The sequence below is a fragment of the Danio rerio genome, chromosome 9, assembly GCF_052040795.2.
Source record: "Danio rerio strain M-AB ecotype USA chromosome 9, GRCz13ab, whole genome shotgun sequence".
Taxonomy (NCBI): domain Eukaryota; kingdom Metazoa; phylum Chordata; class Actinopteri; order Cypriniformes; family Danionidae; genus Danio; species Danio rerio.
Window position 1 is genome coordinate 40,327,695 of NC_141029.1, and position 20,062 is coordinate 40,347,756.

At 35.2% G+C, this 20,062-nt stretch overlaps 1 protein-coding gene across 1 annotated transcript; it reads left to right on the plus strand.

The window, feature by feature from the left end:
- The first annotated feature begins 342 nt into the window (after nucleotides 1-342).
- On the plus strand, nucleotides 343-18,877 carry lss (lanosterol synthase (2,3-oxidosqualene-lanosterol cyclase)). Its single transcript, NM_001083567.1, is given in 22 exon segments — nucleotides 343-387; nucleotides 2,037-2,205; nucleotides 2,469-2,607; nucleotides 2,926-3,034; nucleotides 3,541-3,662; nucleotides 3,750-3,846; nucleotides 4,539-4,674; nucleotides 6,857-6,965; nucleotides 7,050-7,168; nucleotides 7,324-7,421; nucleotides 7,552-7,579; nucleotides 8,216-8,272; nucleotides 8,353-8,424; nucleotides 9,328-9,378; nucleotides 9,477-9,626; nucleotides 12,986-13,082; nucleotides 13,165-13,270; nucleotides 13,415-13,480; nucleotides 14,407-14,487; nucleotides 15,835-16,005; nucleotides 18,330-18,408; nucleotides 18,491-18,877. Coding segments are annotated over 22 exon segments (2,208 nt in total). The 5' UTR covers nucleotides 343-373; the 3' UTR covers nucleotides 18,629-18,877.
- Nucleotides 18,878-20,062: the final 1,185 nt, after the last annotated feature.

A 20,062-nucleotide genomic window follows, 5' to 3' on the forward strand; every position in this document is an offset into this window, starting at 1 on the left:
CTGAGAATCACTCTGCAACAATTGTAAAGATGCTTATATTACTACGATCTAAACTGGTATTAACATAAGATTAATTATTCATAACATTTTCCATGTGGTTGGCGTGAACTCGAAAATCACGCCCATTTTGCTGTGTTTGTTTCTTGTGATTGGCTGGTTTGTCCTCTGGTCATGTCTCTCCATGCGATATCGCGCTCGGAAGGCAGCGCTAAGTATTGTGGGAAACGTAGTTTGGAGTTGACGCTCTGGGTTGACACCGGGGGTTAAAAAAACTACGTTTCCCACGCGGTTTAAAGGAGGCGTTCAGTGCCGCGATCAGCTGAAATATGACAGGATCTTTAGAGTTTACAAGTTTTGCTCAAGCACGTCAAAGATGACAGAGGGAACGTGAGTATATTCAGTTTATTATTTGGTAAACTTGTCGACTAGGGCTGCAGAATATATCGTTTCAGCATTGATATCTCAATGTGCGCATCCGCAACAGGCAAATCGCAAATACACGCAATGTTCAGTTTGAATCAAGTTACAGAGTAGGAGCTACAGAATTGTATTTAATCACTGTATTTATATGGCATTTTAATCACTATGATTTATGCAAAAACCTTTTTTTCCATAGACATTTTGTCTTGTTTCTTGTCAAAATATCTACATTTCAAAGTGAAAACGAAATTTTTCTGATGGTGAATATTTTTACTTGGACTTGGATTTGGTGGAATGACTCAGATTTTTAGGCACAAAAGCAATAAGAATTGTTATCAGACCTTTATAGAATAAATATTAAACTTAGAAATGTAAGAGGCTGAAACAAAACCAAAATGTTTAAGCAGTTGGAAATATTATTTTCTCTGAGTTTTCCATTAATTTTCATGTGTTTGAGTGAAACATCTTTTAAGTTTGTTTGTTCAAACTACTGACATTCTATATCTATATTTTTTCTATTAAAAAGGTCATTTAGAGCATATAATGACACTTGAAATGACCTAATCCAACATAACCATTTTAATTTCAACACAAAATATCAACGTTTTAATGTCAAAATAGTTTTTTAAAAAAGCAGTATTTTGGGTTAAATGTGTTTGTTATTTTAGTTCAAATATCAATATTTGCATAAAACAAGCATCGGTACAATGTTTCTATATCTACTATTCGTTTTTTGGACTGACAAGCCTAACACAAGTTAATATAAAATGCCTTGTGGAACTTATTAATGTTCTTTCACAATTTTACTATATTGTTTTGTTCAAATATCTATAACCTATCCACAACCAGCATCAGTACGATTTTTTTCTCTTTCTAATATGTTTTTTTTTTACTGACACACAAATATAAAACTGCTAATTATATAAAAAAAAAAAGTACTGATGGAACTTATTGATGTTCTTTTTCCATTAAACTTGCAGAAAACAGCTCATTAATATTATTATTATTATTATTATTATTATTATTATCATTACAGAAATGTTATTTCACTTCCTGTCATTTGTTTCCATAAAATATTTGGGTGCACATTAACTACAGTTCTAAAACAAAAAAGTTTGAGCAGTTGGAAATGATAATTTTCTCTGAATTTGTAATTAATTTTCATGTGTTTAAGTAAAATGTCTTTTTATTTTGTTGTTCAAACTACTGACAATTATTTTATACTTAAAAAGATTATTTAGAGCACATTTTCTCAACCACGTTCCTGGAGGACCACCAGTTCTGCACATTTCCATGTCTCTTTAACCAAATGCACCTGATTCGAGCAGAACGTGGTTTAGAAACACTGATTTAGAGCATAAAATGACTCTTGAAATGTATTTGGCGGAACGACTCTGATTTGTAGGCAGAAAAACACTTTGAAGAAATGCTACCAGACCTTTATAGAATAAATGTTTTTCTATAAACATGTTGCTCAAACACACCATATTAAATCCTGTGAATCCAGAGATACATTTCCAAATGCTTTCTTAATTTTTTAATAGCCGTATTATTGGTCATTAACAAGTTCGTTAATGAAAATGCCCTTCCGAGTGTAACTGAAAGTTTTAAACCAGGTGTTTGCGGAGAAGGGGAGGCCCCTATAAGACGGAGCCTGCGACAGATCTCAGCCGCTGGAGGTTGAGTAATGTGGACGGCAGACAGAGCTGGAGGTACATCGAGGAGACTGACAGCTTGGACAGACCGCAGAGCATGCTGGAACGTCACTCTCTGGGACTGGACACGGTAAACACAAACATTACAGACACTAATGCTGATGATACACAAGGCACCTTTTTGAGCGATGTTGCCAGTCAATTTTGCAAAGCAATGCTGCTTGGCTACTTTTCTATTAAGAATGGAAAAACAACATAGTATCTGTAACCCATATCCCTAATTAGCTACCACATGTCTCACCTGGTTGCATATTGATGGCATCATTTCCCCAAGTTGCCCAGTGTATCATCAGGATAAGTGTACACTAAAACAATGCATTTGTATTATTTCAGAGCGAGTTCATCTCAGCATCCCCTGCCGCACACACTGCAGTAGAAGCTGCATTAAAGGGAATGGACTTCTATAGCCGACTACAGGCTGAAGATGGACATTGGGCTGGAGATTACGGTGGACCTCTTTTCTTACTTCCAGGTGATTCATTTATATCCATAACACCATTAGTATATGCTTAGAAAGGTTTGTTTAGTCATTACATGCAAATTAATATTGAGCAATTCCAGCGTTATGGATGTGACATGGTGGTTCATTCTGCTCTGTCGACCCCTGATGAATAAAGGGACTAAGCCGAAAAGAAAATGAATGAATGAATCAATGAAACTTTAATTAAATGAAACCATTTTTAAATACAGTGTTTCTATGATTCAAGAGAGCTTAGACGTGTAAGAGAATGAATTTCTTCCTTTGTATTATTGATTTATTATTATACTATTATCTTTTTGTATGTCTTAGGCCTGCTCATAACCTGTCATATTGCTAAGATTCCTCTGCCAGATGCATGGAAGAAGGAAATGGTTCGATATCTTCGCTCTGTGCAGCTGCCTGATGGAGGCTGGGGCTTGTGCGTATTAATAATATTATCTTTAAAAATCTCATTAATCCTGTCAAGATAACTTCACATTTCAATCTAAAAACAATTATTTATTTTCTTCAATACCATAATACTATTATATTTTATTATATATTATATATTACATAATAAAATTATATATTATTGCCATCCCAAAATTAGTATATTATTTAAATCCAATTTACGGATTGTATGTATTTATTTATTAAATGCAATTAAATAATAATAATGTTAATTATTATTATTACTAGTAGTATTAGTATTGTTATGAGTGTTAATAATGGTAATATTCCAGCAATGATAATCCTTGTTACAAAGATTAAAAAATTTAATAAATTTTGAAAAATACAGAACATTAAATGTCATTGTGTATTACAGTAATGAGAATTTAGGGTCAAACTGGCGTTTAAAAACAGTCTATTATATTTATATATATCTTGCTATTAGTGTGTAACATGACTGGAATAATTAGTGACCATCACAAAATTCTTTTTCAGGCACATTGAAGACAAGTCGACTGTGTTTGGAACAGCTTTGAGTTACACCACCTTGAGAATTTTGGGAGTTGGGCCTGATGATCCAGATATGGTTCGGGCAAGAAATGCTTTACACAACAGAGGTCTGTGATTGCTGTACATACAGTAATATAAACCGTTAAATAAGATTAAATGGTGCTTATCATCAGTATTCTGCTGCTCTGTCACAGGTGGTGCTGTAGGCATACCCTCATGGGGCAAATTTTGGTTGGCCATCCTGAACGTATACAACTGGGAAGGAATGAATACGCTTTTCCCAGAGATGTGGTAAATAAGAAGTTCAATAGTTTGTAGGCTGATTGTTGTTGTTTTTAGGTTTGAATACACAGTTGATGTGGAATTATTAGCCCCCACTGTTTATTTTCCCCCAATTTCTGTTTAACGGAGAGATTTTTTTGAAACATTTCTGAACATGATAGTTTTAATAACTCATTTCTAATCCCTGATTTATTTTATTTTTGTCATGATGACAGTAAATAATATTTGGCTCGATATTTTTCAAGGCACTTTTATACAGCTTAAAGTGACATTTAAAGGCTTAACTGGGTTAATTAGGTTGACTAGGCAGGATAGGGTAATTAGGCAAGTTTTTTTTATAACAGTGGTTTGTTCTGTAGATTGTCGAAAAAATATAGCTTAAAGGGGCTAATAATTTTGACCTTAAAATGGTTTTTTAAAAATTTAAAACTGCTTTTATTCTAGCCGAAATAAAACAAATAAGACTTTCTCCAGAAGAAAATATATTATCCTGTGGATTATACTGTGAAATTTTCCATCAATTGGGAAATATTTAAAAAAGAAAGAAAAATTTCAAAAGGGGGCTAATAATTCTGACTTCAACTGTATATGTGTATATGTTCAACTGTATATGTGTATATGTTCAACTGTATATGTGTATATGTTCAACTGTATATGTGTATATGTTCAACTGTATATGTTTTTGTGGTTTGTTTCATTAGGCTTTTGCCCTCCTGGATGCCAGCACACCCCTCCACATTATGGTGCCACTGTCGACAGGTCTACCTGCCCATGAGCTACTGCTACGCAGTCAGGCTCTCTGCTGATGAAGATCCTCTGGTGCTCAGTTTAAGACAGGTGTAGTTTCAGAGTTTTACCTCTAGGGGTGGGAAGCACTACAGTCTCCACAATACATATGGACCCTGTTCACATTTCTGGATTTCTCTCATTAGCGGAAGTCGTCATAGTGGGGTAAACCTAGAGTGCAGTGAACAGGAGAGTAAAACAATTAATGTTTTTACAATCCTATTTCCTGAAATAGTTATTTAACGATGGTGTTATCAAGACTTCAGAAAAAGAAAATAATTTGTATGATACTGATGCTAGAACAGCAGCCAGAAGATAGAAGAACGTAAATTTTAGTGTCCTGCAACTCTGCATTTCAAATGCTCAAGCTTTAATTAGTTTTTTGTAATTTGATACAAAGATAATATAATATATAGGCAACTTGTACATGCGTTCTTTCAAAAATCAAAATATTAAAAACTTTCAAGGATTTAAGATTTTGATGATCATTAAATGCTTCATAACAGTCTTGTGAAAATTTTGGTTTGAATAGCTCTATTTATTAGACATTTTTCTGGAGAGTTCAAAAGTATTCAGGTACAGAAATAGAATAATCACGATGCAAAAATGTTTTTCTTACTTAGATTTTGTCTCATTTCTTGCCAAAATATAAAAAAATTATAGTAAAATTATTGTTTTGTTTTCACTTTCTAGTAATAGGTCAAAATTTTGTGAGTTTTTTTCTTAAAACAAGCAAAATAATCTGCTAATGGGGTTTGTATAATAAAGTTTATTTCAGTTTGAAATTGATATTTCTGCAGAATCTGCACTAGAAAGAAGATATTCTATACTTTATTAGGTACACCTTACTAGTACCAGTTTGGACCCCCTTTTGCCTTCAGAACTGTCTTAATCCTTTGTGGCATAGATTCAACAAGGTACTGGAAACATTCCTCAGAGATGTTGCTCCATATTGACTTGATAGCATCATGCAGTTGCTGCAGATTTGTCGGCTACACATCCATGATGCGAATCTCACGTTCCAGCACGCCCAGTAGGTGCTCTATTGGATTGGGACCAGGTGACTGTGGAGGCCATTTGAGTACAGTAAACTCATTGTCATGTTCAAGAAACCAGTCTGACATGAGTCGTACTTTATGACATGGTGTATTACCCTGCTGGAAGAAGCCATCAGAAGACACTGTGGTCAAAAGGGATGAACATGGTCAGCAACAATACTCAGGTAGGCCTGGGTATTGACACTATGCTCAGTTGGTACTAAAGTGTGCCAAGATACAGGGCATGATGGATCCATGCTTTCATGTTGTTGACACTAAATTCTGATTTTACCATCCGAATGTCACAGCAAAAATAGAGACTCATCAGACCAGGCAACATTTCTCCAATGTTCTATTGTGCAATTTTGGTGAGCCTGTACGAATTGTAGCCTCGGTTTCCGGTTCTTCCTCATTCTGATGCTGAGTTTGAACTGCAGCAGATCGTCTTGACCATGTCTACATGCCTCAATATATTGAGTTGCTGCCATGTGATTGGCTGAAATTTGCGTTAATGAGCAGTTGGACAGGTGTACCTAATAAAGTGGCCAGTAAGTGTGCAAAAAAAAAATTTATTAAATACAATTAACCTTTGCTACACCTGCAAACATGTCATTTTTTGTGCCCAAATGCTCAGTGACAAGCCAGGTCTTAAAAACACATTCAAATGATAAACAAACCTTATTGTGGTTAAACATTGCAGTGACTCCACAAATCACATGTGTTGTGTGGCTCCTGGTCAACAATAATTCAGACAATCTGATTAATGTGCACATTGCTGTATTGATTCATATACCAGCAGCCCTACCATTGATTAAAGCTTATAATTGAATTTCATAAAACCTTAAGACAGAGGTCTCCAACCCTGCACCATGGGGGACACCCACTATTCTATGAATTAGTTGAATTCCAGCACTAAGAAAACACACCTAAATCAGCTAATCAATCTTCTGGATCATTTGTACATTCGTAGGTAGGTATGCTGATGCAAATTAATCGAAAAGAACCTCAGTTTTTGCCAAAAATCTTTAATGTTTTACTTTAGAAAAAACTCTCCTACATTTTGTGTGGCCTAATATAAATTCTTAGATTTTTGGATGAGCTATGTATCTGTATAGTACATGATGACAGAATAACAATCTAATTCAGAATTCAATCTAGACACACCAATCCAGATGTTTTTCTTGTGTTTGAAACAGGAGCTCTACGTCCAGGATTACTCCACTATTGACTGGCCAGCTCAGAGGAACAACGTTGCAGCCTGTGATTTATACACACCACACAGCAACTTGCTTACTTTCGCTTATTGTGAGTGAGAGAAGTATAACATCACTTTAAAAGGAATTAAAACCTTTTGATTGCCATATAACTAATTAAAACCTTATCGTGCAGTTTTCCTGAATGTGTACGAAGCTCATCACAGCACTATACTGAGAGAAAAAGCAGTGAAGGAGCTGTATGACCACATTAAAGCAGACGATCGCTTCACAAAATGTATCAGCATCGGACCGGTGAGTGAAAAAGTAATTGTGTGCTGTGTAAAGTATGAAGTCCTCTTGAAATCAATGCATGTGCCTGATCCTATCGTGTGAATCTGTGCATGTTTAGTATTATTTTGTCAAAAATATTTACTATTTCTTGACCGTAATACTGTCTTTTTTTTTAGATCTCAAAAACGATCAACATGTTGGTACGCTGGTATGTAGATGGACCAACTTCACCTGCCTTCCAGAAGCACGTTTCAAGGATTCCTGACTATCTGTGGTGAGTTATTATTTACCGAATAATAGTGTATCTTATATCAGTATAAAAATGCCTTCTGACTTCCTTTTGTGATTTTTTTTTTATTTACTTTTTGGTCTTGTTTTTTTTTCCACTTTACCCTATTTCCCAGGCTGGGTTTGGATGGCATGAAAATGCAGGTGAGTTATTGGGATGTTTTGTTTGATAAGAGAAACAATGTTTTAAACAGTTGAAGTCTGAATTATTTACCCTCTTGTATATTTATTCCCTTAATTTCTGTTTAACGGAAAGAAGATGTTAATCATACATAATAGTTAATAAACATAATAGTTTTATTAACTCATTTCTAATAACTGATTTATTTTATCTTTGCCATGATTACAGTCAATAATATTTTACTAGATATTTTTCAAGACACTTCTATACAGCTTAAAGTGACAATTAAAGGCTTAACTAGGTGAATTAGTTTAACTAGGCAGGTAAGGGCAATTAGGCAGATCATTGTACAACAGTGATTTGTTCTGTAGACTATCTAAAAATTTAGCTTAAAGGTGCTAATAATTTTGACCTTAAAATGGTGTTTAAAAAAATAAAAACTGCTTTTATTCTAGCCAAAATAAAAAAATAAGACTTATAAGTAAAAAAAAAGGCTTTCTCCACAAGAAAAATAATTATAGGAGATACTGTGAAAAATGTCTTGCTCTGTTAAACATCATTCGGAAAATATTTGATATTCAATTAATTTTCAAATATCTGAAAATTCAAAGAGGCTATATATGTAATTAAATAACTATTTTGTTATTTCATTCTGTCAGGGAACAAACGGATCACAGCTATGGGACACTGCATTTGCAGTACAAGCATTTCTTGAGGTACATATTGTCAACAATACAGCTGACACTGACACATAACAGATAAATTCACTGATCAGTTGTGCTTATTTTCTGTACAGGCAGGAGCCCAGGACATCCCCAGATTTACAGAGTGCCTTACACAAGCCCATCATTTCTTGGATCTGACTCAGGCAAGCCGGGTTTATGTTTTTTAATTTATGTTTTACTATACTAAAAGAGCCCCATTAAGATACAGGATCTTTTCTTTCAGGGAGTTTTGTCCAAAATGGCTGCACAAAAAGTTTCACCTTAAAGACAAATACAATTATATAAGACGAACCAAATTTTGCTGTTCTCATAAAACCCATTTGAGTGTAGAGATAAGAGCCTTTAAAGTGGGGATAATCATGATATTCTTCATTTTTCTTCAAATAGCTTTGAATTGACTGTGCTGAGCAAAAATCTTTTTCATTTATGATACATGGCAAAGAAAACTGATGTAGCTGTTATTTTGAATAGTTTCATGTTAATTGTTAATATATTCAACAAAGAAATAAACATCTGACTCTTGGGGGTGTTTTATGGACTGTTGAGAGTGACAAGATTTATTTTCCATGTAAAAAGATATAAATATGGGACAAAGGTGTTCTGAAATAATCTGACAGATCCTCTCCCTGCTTTTTTATTTATGTATTAATTTATTAACTTTATAATTCTATTTATTTTATTTATTACTGTTTTTTGCATAAATGGAAAAGGTAAATAATTATCATGTAAAATTGGATGATTTAGTAATGTTGTACGTATCGTTTGAATTCAAGTCTTTGTTCTGTTTCTTTCTCTTTTTTTTTAAACAATCTAGAGATCAATTAAATTAAATGAATTAAGTTCAGTTAATCACATCACTAATCAAATTTGCACAAATCTGAAATATTCTTTACTTGTGTCATTTTGAATTTGAATGACCTCATTTGAAATAATAATACAATATTAAAAGCATTTTGTTGTGGTATCAGAATTCTGTTGCACTTCTGTATTTCTGTAGTAATCTTTGGGTCTCCATGTAAGCTCTAACCAGTTTCCCATTATTGTAGGTCAAAGATAATCCTCCAGAATATGAGAAATACTATAGACAAATGAACAAGGTAAACATTTAAGTCTAACATGTCAACTTTATTATTAAGCATTTTTAATTTGCACTTATCCACATTCATAAGCATATGTGTGTATGTGTCTGATGTAGGGAGGCTTTCCCTTCAGCACACGGGACTGCGGTTGGATAGTTGCTGACTGTGTGTCAGAAGGGCTGAAATCTGTGATGCTTCTGCAAGAGCAGTGCAATTTCCTCAAAGAGAACATTCCCAAGGAAAGGCTTTTTGATGCTGTCAATGTGGTAATAACCTTACTTGTGTATATACTGTCTGTTTTGAATGCTGACATAAGATTTACAGTAAAATGCTATGCTATCAGTATTACACGAATGTTAGACCCTGTTTGGTGGGCCATGAGTCTCTTTGTAGGAAGTCAGTCCCTCAAAAAATGAGCTTTCTTTGTGTTAAATTCAAACAGAGAGTTCAAATACAACATAACAATGTTAAGTGTTTATAGGCTCATAATATGTAGTTGACAGAGGGCTTTTTAAAAACTCTTTCTTTTTCATTTAGTGCTAAAACTTTGAGCTGAAATTAAGATAACCCTTTATTTATTTAATATATTTTAAATGTAAAATCTTCAGTGTCAGAAATCCTTCTAAAATGCTGATAAAAAAATTTAAATAATAGGAAAATCATGGTGAATTTTTTTAGGAATCATTAAACATTTGACATTATAGATATATAGATATTTTTAATATATATCCAGTTGAAAGCAAAATTATTAGCTGTCCTGTGATATTTTTTGTTATTATTTTTCACATATTTTCCTAGTGATGTTTAACAGAACAAGGACATTTTCACAGTATTTCCTATAAAATTTTTACTTCTGCAGAAAGTCTTATTTCGTTTAGTTTGGCTGGAGAAAAATCAGTCTTTAAATATTTTCAAAAAGCTTTAAGGTCAGTATTTATATCAGTCCACTAAAGTAACAATTATAGCCCCCTAAATAGTAATTCAGTTAAACAGAAATTCAACAGAAAACAAATCACTATTGAGTGACTAGCCTAATTATCCTTACTTGCCTAGGCAACATAATTAACCTAGCTATGTCATAAAATTCTATAATAAAATAGTAAAATATTATTTACTTTCATTATGGCAAAGACACCATAAATTAGTTATTAAAAATTTGTCATTAAAACTATTATGTAGTGTTAGAAATGTGTTCAAGAAATCTCTCCATTTAACAACACTTGATAAATATTTTATAAAGAATAAAATTGAGCTGCAGGGCTAATCCTTTTGACTTGTGTTTGGATATTATAATGTGTCTTTATTGGCACTGTTTAATGCAAAAAGCATGTAATGCATCCTTTCTAAAAAATGTTTACATATTTCTTTATAAACAAATCTTAAGCTAGGGCTGAATGATTAATCGAAAAGTAATCAAAATCAACATTCAATAATATAATAGATCAAATTATTCCTGGTCGAGACTCCACTCTGTTACCCACACTTTGCAGCCACATCTGATCTCTGGTCAAGAAGGATGATAGACCCATTTTTGAGCCTTACTTTGCACTACAGGGAGTGCAGAATTATTAGGCACGTTGTATTTTTGAGGAATCGTTTTATTATTGAACAACAACCATGTTATCAATGAACCCAAAAAACTCATTAATATCAAAGCTGAATATTTTTGGAAGTAGTTTTTAGTTTGTTTTTAGTTTTAGCTATTTTAGGCGGATATCTGTGTGTGCAGGTGACTATTACTGTGCATAATTATTAGGCAACTTAACAAAAAACAAATATATACCCATTTCAATTTTTTATTTTTACCAGTAAAACCAATATAACATCTCCACATTCACAAATATACATTTCTGACATTCAAAAACAAAACAAAAACTAATCAGTGACCAATATAGCCACCTTTCTTTGCAAGGACACTCAAAAGCCTTTCATCTATGGATTCTGTCAGTGTTCTGATCTGTTCACCATCAACATTGCGTGCAGCAGCAACCACAGCCTCCCAGACACTGTTCAGAGAGGTGTACTGTTTTCTCTCTTTGTAAATCTCACATTTGATGATGGACCACAGGTTCTCAATGGGGATCAGATCAGGTGAACAAGGAGGCCATGTCATTAGTTGTTCTTCTTTTATACCCTTTCTCGGCAGCCAAGCTATGGAGTACTTGGACGCGTATGATGGAGCATTGTCCTGCATGAAAATTATGTTTTTCTTGAAGGGTGCAGACTTCTTCCTGTACCACTGCTTGAAGAAGGTGTCTTCCAGAAACTGGCAGTAGGACTGGGAGTTGAGCTTGACTCCATCCTCAACCCGAAAAGGCCCCACAAGTCCATCTTTGATGATACCAGCCCAAACCAGTACTCCACCTCCATCTTTCTGGTATCTGAGTCGGACTGGAGCTCTCTGCCCTTTACCATTCCAGCCACGGGGCCATCCATCTGGCCCATCATGACTCACTCTCATATCATCAGTCCATAAAACCTTAAAAAAATCAGTCTTGAGATATTTCTCGGCCCAGTCTTGACGTTTCAGCTTGTGTGTCTTGTTTAGTGGTGGTCGTCTTTCAGCCTTTCTTACCTTGGCCATGTCTCTGAGTATTGCACACCTTGTGCTTTTGGGCACTCCAGTGATGTTGCAGCTCTGAAATATGGCCAAATTGGTTGCAAGTGGCATCTGGCTGCTGCACGCTTGACTTTTCTCAGTTCATGGGCAGTTATTTTGCGCCTTGGTTTTTCCACACGCTTTTTGCGACCCTGTTGACTATTTTGAATGAAACGCTTGATTGTTTGATGATCACGCTTCAGAAGCTTTGCAATTTTAAGAGTACTGCATCCCTCTGCAAGATATCTCACTATTTTTTACTTTTCTGAGCCTGTCAAGTCCTTCTTTTCACCCATTTTGCCAAAGGAAAGGAAGTTGCCTGATAATTATGCACACCTGATATAGGGTGTTAATGTCATTAGACCACACCCCTTCTCATTACAGAGATGCACATCACCTAATATTCTTAATTGGTGGTAGGCTTTCGAGCCTATACAGCTTGGAGTAAGACAACATGCATAAAGAGGATGATGTGGTCAAAATACTCATTTGCCTAATAATTCTGCACTCCCTGTACATTGACGATGATTGGAAGCTGCGCCTGAGATGCTTTGATATTTTCCGTTACATTAAAAGGATTATTTACATTAAAATATTTGTTTACAGAAGATGCTAGGAATTCTTGGTTTAAAATATTGTTTACAGGATAAGCAAGAGTTATTTTATTTAGAAGAGATGCTTCTCATTTTTCTATTTTTAATATGAAAACATTGTAAATAATTTATTTTGTTTCCAATAGTGAAAGTTATTTATTTTCACATCTTTATAAGAAACAAGTGACTGTTCTTTTTAGGCAATGTGTGTTTTAATTTCAGTCATTCAGCATTGATGATCAATAATAATTATAGATGGTAGATGTGTGTGTTTCCTTTAGATATTTTAAAATCAAGTAATGCAAAAATCTCTCACTTGTAATTTGGGGGCATATTTACTGTAGAAAACCTATCAGTGAACTATGAGGGCAAAAAAATAAATTGCCCAGCCCTATCTTAAGCTTTGAGCATTAATGTAATTTTTCTGTGTCAGCTGTTGAGCATGAGAAACCCTGATGGAGGCTTTGCCACGTATGAGACGAAACGTGGCGGGAAACTGCTGGAGCTGCTGAACCCGTCTGAAGTATTTGGTGAGCGTGCATTAAAATACCGTATTTAGCTGTCAGGGCATTTCCTATTAGATTTAAAATTCCTGTTAAATGTCTCTTTCAGGTGATATAATGATTGACTACACGTATGTTGAGTGCACCTCAGCTGTACTGCAGGCATTGAAACATTTTCACAGCGTATATCCTGAGCACAGAGCAGAAGAGATCAGGTATACACAGACACAGCATCTCAGTATTTTTGTTTAAATAAAAAATACCCAACATTACAGTAAAGCAAAAAAAAATAAAAACATATATCTATAATGAGTTGTGAAGAATGGTTTGGTTGAAGCTTGTCTCTTGTTTTTTTATAGGAGCACTCTTCAGCGGGGGCTGGACTACTGCAGGAGGGTTCAGAGACCTGATGGCTCATGGGAAGGGTAGGCGTTGATTCATTTATAACAAAGTCCTACATCTTAAAAAAAATGTTTCTTGCTAATTTGACCTAATCTAATGATGAAATTTAATGTGTGAACGACAATTTCACACAGACTTGAATTAAATGTTTTCTATATAAAGATGTAAACATTTTGACATTAGTTTAAATTTAAATGCATTCCAACGTACACAGTGTATATACAGTTGAAGAATTTTTTTCCCCAATTTCTGTTTAAAGGTGCATTAGGTCAGCGGCTCCCAACAGTGGGGTCACGGCCCATAAAGGGGCCTCAGCGAGCTCTGTGGGGGTTCGCATCATATTTAAAAAAAATTTTACCAGTGGAAGATTAGGAGAATGATCATGTTGCCTTAGTTACTTGTAATGACCCAAGCATACCTGGTGAGCAAGCTCCAAACATTTCAGGTCGCAGCGCTAGCAATACTGGAAACATGAAATACAGGAAATATCAAGATAGTTACCTGGACTATGGTTTTATTCCATTTTCTCTAAGCAAAGAGTTCCTGACCCAGCCACAGTGCATTATCTGTGCCAAAGTTATTGTTAATGAATGCATGTGGCCGTCCTAATTAATAAGATACTTAAAAACAACTCATCCCCAATACCGCAAGGTGTACCCAAAACAAATAGGAATGACTTTTCATCTTCAATTGTGTTCGCTGATCCTTCTACATCGCTTGTTTTCAGCTACTTTTTCACTTGAACAACTGTACGAATGCTAAGGTCTATTTACCCGACTATATTATCGATACTATAAAAGGTTCTCCATGAACTTGAACATAGCCCATTATTTAATTTATGCAATGCATAGTAATGGAAAACCATATAAAATATGTACATTATACTGTTGCTACATAGTCTACTTATATTTAGATTTCAGACACTGACTGCTTTTGTTGCTTGTCTTAGGTCTTGGGGAGTCTGTTTCACATACGGAGCCTGGTTTGGTCTGGAGGCATTTGCGTGTATGGGTCACACTTTCCAAAATGGGTATGTTGTTTGTTTCTTCTTTTCTTTAATGTTTACGGACATAAGTAGTGTGATTACAGCAAAAGTAAACCATTTGATGATTCAGCCATTTTCTGATGCACAAAATCAGGTCCCTCCTTATGTTTTTTGGTCACACTGTATTTTGATGGTCCGTTTGTTGAATTTAAGTTGCATTGCATCTGCATGCCAACTAATTCTGATTAGATTATAAGTAGACTGTTATGGTTAGGGTTAGTGTAAGTTGACATGTAATTGCAAAGTTTCTTATAGTCAGTTAAATGTCTGTTTAGCAGCAGTATCAACAGATATTAAGCTGACAGTCTACTAATACTCAAATGGACCGTCAAAATAAAGTGTTACCTGTTTTTTTATCCTTCAAGAAGTTGTTTCACTTATATACACAGCTTAGTCAGGTTAAACACCACATTAAACTTAAAGGGATAGTTTATCCAAAACTGACAGTTCCGTCATCATTTACTCTTCACTTGTCATAGAAAGATTTGACCTTTTTTCTTTTGTTGAACACAAAAGAAGATATTTTGAAGAATGTTGGAAACCTCTAACCTTTGACTTTCATTTTATTTGTTTTTTCCTACTATGGAAGTCAGTGGTTACAGTTATTCAGCTTCTAAATATCTTCTTTTGTGTTCAACAGAATATAGAAACTCAAAGTTTTGTTAGCATTTGAGGTTGAGTTAAATGTTTTTGATGTACTGATCGTTTAACATAAATGTAAAAAAATAGGCTGTGGGGGGCAGACATTTGTACAAAAAAAAAAATTTACAAAACCACATAATTTTCACAATCTACAACTTTCAGAACTGTTTTGTTGACTTTTTGCTTATTGGAAGTGTTTTTGGACAGACATTTCACCAGCTTAACAATAATTTTGTCCAATGTTGCACTATTATAATTTTGCCAGGAGCCATTGTATGGTTCATTATTTATAAATGTTTCTTTTTTGCCAAAAATCATTAGAATATTAAGTAAAGATAATTTCCGTCAAGACAGTTTGTAAATTTCCTACCTAATATAACAAAACTCAATTTTAATTAGTAATATGCATTGCAAAGAACTTGATTTGGACACTTTAAATGTGATTTTGTCAGTATTTTTATTTGTTCGGACCATCCGATTCCAGATTTTCACATTGTTGTTTCACAGATGTATCTCGGCTAACATGAATAATATGAAAAGTAGGTCAAAACTAACAAGTATATCTTGACCCACAGCCTAGTTTGTATTTCTGTCTGAAAATGAAAGTTTGGCGTTTCCCTGGTGCTAAAGTCTGTTATGACACAATAAAGAATTAAGATATGAAATAAATCTTTTGTTTCTGTATTGCAGGTCTGTTTGTGAGGAGGTGAAGCGTGCCTGTGAGTTCCTGCTGGCGAAGCAGATGGAGGATGGAGGCTGGGGTGAAGACTTTGAGTCCTGTGAGCAGCGGCGCTACGTTCAGAGCAGTAGCTCTCAGATCCACAACACCTGCTGGGCTTTGCTGGGATTGATGGCCGTCAGGTAACTTCAGCATCAATCCCTGGTGGTAGTGTTTTTGCTTAACACTTTATAATGAATAATCTTGTACTACACTCTACAAAGATCTACAACTTTTTCTTTATTTGTCTTGAATATTTTTCACACATTTGTCTAAATCTGTGTTAGTGAGCATTTCTCCTTTGCCTGGATAATTCATCCACCTCAGAGATGTGGCATATCAAGATGCTGATTAGACAGCTTGAATATTGCACATGACCACATTAGCCCCTTTCACACAGTGATACCGGTAAATTTCTGGAAAATTTCCGGAACGACTTTACCGGTATATTGAAAAAAGCGCTGTTCACACAGGCGAGGACGTTACGGAAATTTTCCGGAAAAGAGCATTCACACATCCATTCCAAAATACCGGTAAATTCTGACATCATTCCCCACAAGTGAGCTTTAAACGGCTGCGCTTGTATTTGTAAACATTTGACTAAATTACAAACTCTGTGGATGATCAATATTGTGAACAACTTTCGCAGGATCACTTTCGCATGTCGAGATTCTCATAATATGTGCGTGTGCAGGCGCTCATAGGCGCACGCAAAGCTTGAAGGTAAACAAACAGCGGCTTATCATAAGCATCTCATCGATGATTATTTACACAGTTGGCATTAAGAAGAACATATAAACGTGATCTGACTAACTTCTAGCAGCTAAATGTGTCTGGAAAAATATTCAAAGGCTTTTATCCTCACAAACCGCGTGGACGTAAATGCGTCTGACTGTTGTGATTGGCTAAAGCAGACGTCTCACGTCAGCACGTTCTAGACGTGCACGCGCTTATTACGGAAATCTTCCTTCTGCATTCACACAGCGCAGCATTCCGGCAAATTGCCGGTAATGTTACAACTTCTCTTTCAGGAAAATAGCCAGAACGAATTTACCGGTATTTTCAAAAAGGACCTGTTCACACATACAGACCTTTCCGGAAAATTGCCGGCAATTTTCCGGAAAGGTCTGTATGTGTGAAAGGGGCTATTACCCCTCTTCTAAGAGGCCTCCATTTGCTGCCTGTCTAATTCAGAATTGATTTTAAAGTGGTTTTACTGGTATATAAATTACTCCATTATCTAGCCCCATCTTATCCCTCAGAGCTGCTTCATTTTTACTCTCCGTGAGATCTCTTAGGTCAAGTGATCAGAATCTCCTTTTAGCTCCTCAGTCCAGGCTGAAACATAGAGGGGACAGAGCTTTCTCTGTGGCGGGTCCTCGGTTGTGGAACACCTTGCCCCTTGAGATTAGAATGGCTCCATCATCATCCATTTTTAAATCACTTCTTACAACGTATCTTTTTATCTTGGCTTTTTATGATTATTTTAATAGTTCTTTCTGCTGCTACATTTTACATTCGTTACTCTTGCCTTATTTCTATGTTTTTATATTCTGTCTGTTTATTGTTACCTTGTCTTATGTACAGCACTTTGGTAAGTCTTGTGACTGCTTTTAAATGTGCTCTATAAATAAATGTACTTGAACTTGAATATTGCACATGTGTCTATAGGCTGGCCCCAATGAAAGACCAGACAGTACAATTCTATGTGAAGATGCGTTGCACTGCGTGAGGCAAATGTTGGTCACCAATTACTGTCTGGTTTTCCAATTTCCTCATTGTTTACTCATCCTTAGATGGTTTTGACATTCTTTCGTTTGTTGAGCACAAAACAAGATATGTAAAATACTGAAAACCAGCAGTCATTGACTTCAATAGCTGGAACATAACATACTATGAAAGTCGATTGCTGCTGGTTTCCAAAATCCTTCATCCTTCATTCAGGTCCTGACTCTCTGTGGTCATTAAAAATCCCATGGCACTTCTTGTGAAAAAGCAGGGTTGTAACCCTGGTGTCCTGGCCAAAGTCCCTCTTTCGGCCCTTGCGATCATGGCCTCCCAATCATCCCCTTCCACCGAATTGGCTCTATCACTGTCTCTCCACTCCACCAATAGCTGGTGTGTGGTGAGCGCACTGGCGCCGTTGTGCTGTGGCTGCCATCGCATTATCCAAGTGGATGCTGCACACTGGTGATGGTTTGTGAAGTGATTTGGGTGTATGGCCATACACAATAAATGCGCTATATAAATGCACATTACATTACATTACATTCATTATATCTTCATTGTGTTGAATAGAAGTAAAGGCGGAGTAAATAATCACAGAATGTTCATTTCTGGGTGAACTGTCCCTTTAAGGGATGGGCAAACTTTAAATATTTATGTATACAGAAATAAATCACAGATTAATTTTAAATAAACTGTAGACACACTATGCCTAATTTACAAAATAAATTGTCATTTTTAGGTACCCTGGCACCAAAGTGATTGAGCGTGGCATTCAATTATTAATTGATAAGCAGCTGCCTAATGGAGACTGGCCACAGGTGAGAAATTGGGTTACGAGACCTTCAAATTACAAACGTCTTTCGGTTTGACTAATAAAATGCGCTGTTTCCTTGTTTTCAGGAGAACATTTCAGGAGTGTTCAATAAAAGCTGTGCCATCAGCTACACCTCTTACAGGAATGTGTTTCCAGTGTGGACTCTGGGCCGCTTTACACGACTCTATCCCTGCAACGCTCTGACTGGAAAACTGAAACTGTGAGTCAGAAACTGAGGAAATGTGCCTCAGAAAACAGTATCTGACACAGCCTGATCAAAGACGATTGAAAACAAACCTGTCTGCTGCTCTTTAAAAGGTAGAACTGATTTGTTAGAGTCAATAGGATATTATCTGTCAAACATTTGATTAATTTTGTACTCATTTAGCTATTGAAGCAAGGTATTGATTGTAGATGATTTTGTTTTTATAATGGATATTCTGTACTCCTGTAATAAATAATTGTAAATATTCTGTTCACTGTTTTGTAGTGTTGTTTTTACTCTGTGTCTGGTTGGTTTTATTCTTCTTATTTAGTCCAATGATTGAAATCAGTTGTGGTTAATATTGTTAACCAGAATTGTTGTCAAGCGTACAGGTGTTTATAAATTGATTGTGCTGTACGCATCTGTATTGGAATAAATGCTTTATGTTCAAGATAAATGTAGAATATAAAAAGTTATTTTAAAGGTTGCAGACTTTCATTTTGATCTTAATAATGAATATAAACCACCTGAAATGGAATTAAAAATGTAATGTGTGTGTGTGTGTGTATATACATACATACATACATGCATACATATATATATATATATATATATATATATATATATATATATATATATATATATATATATATATATATATATATATATAATACATACATACATGCTTGCATAAATACATACTTGCATACATACATGCATATACATACTTGCATACACATTGCAAATGTGTACTTCAGTATATGTTAAATTTTACTACTCAGCTGCAACAACCAATCTATTAAATCGATAAAAAAAATCAATTACTAAAAGCGTTGGCAATGAATTTCGTAATCGATTCGTTGTGTCACGCCACACAGGGACATTTGATTAATAAAAAATCACTTCAGTTCAGCGTGGAGCGGAGTGAACATGGTCTCTCTCCGTCTCTCGCGCACTGATACAGAGGATACAGAGTTCAGGGTAAATCCTTATAGAATTCTACTTTTGTTCCGTTTTGAAGCGAGGACCGTAAAGTCCCTTGTGCTGGTATTTTACTCGTTATCCCGCGTGACAAGAATGACAAGTTAGCGTTAGCTCATTTAAACTTAGATTAACTTAGCGACTGAAAAAATCAAACTGAGCTTTGGTGCGTGGCTGGCGCTGAGCCAGAGAAAGACGAGTCGTATCAGCGTTTAACCGTGCTTATTTTATAAGTAAATTGAATTAATTTACAAGTAAAACAAAACATTTAGACTTTGTAAAACACACAAGGAAGTCTAACAATCCATTCAAATATAATTTGCTGATGTGTTTTATTCATATCAGATACACACTGTAAAAGTAACATTTAATTTGAATCTATTCTTCTCTAAGTTCACCAGATATTTGCATGTATTTGGGGAGTAACTGGTGAATTTACATAATGAATCTTGGGTGTTTCGGTCTTTGCGAT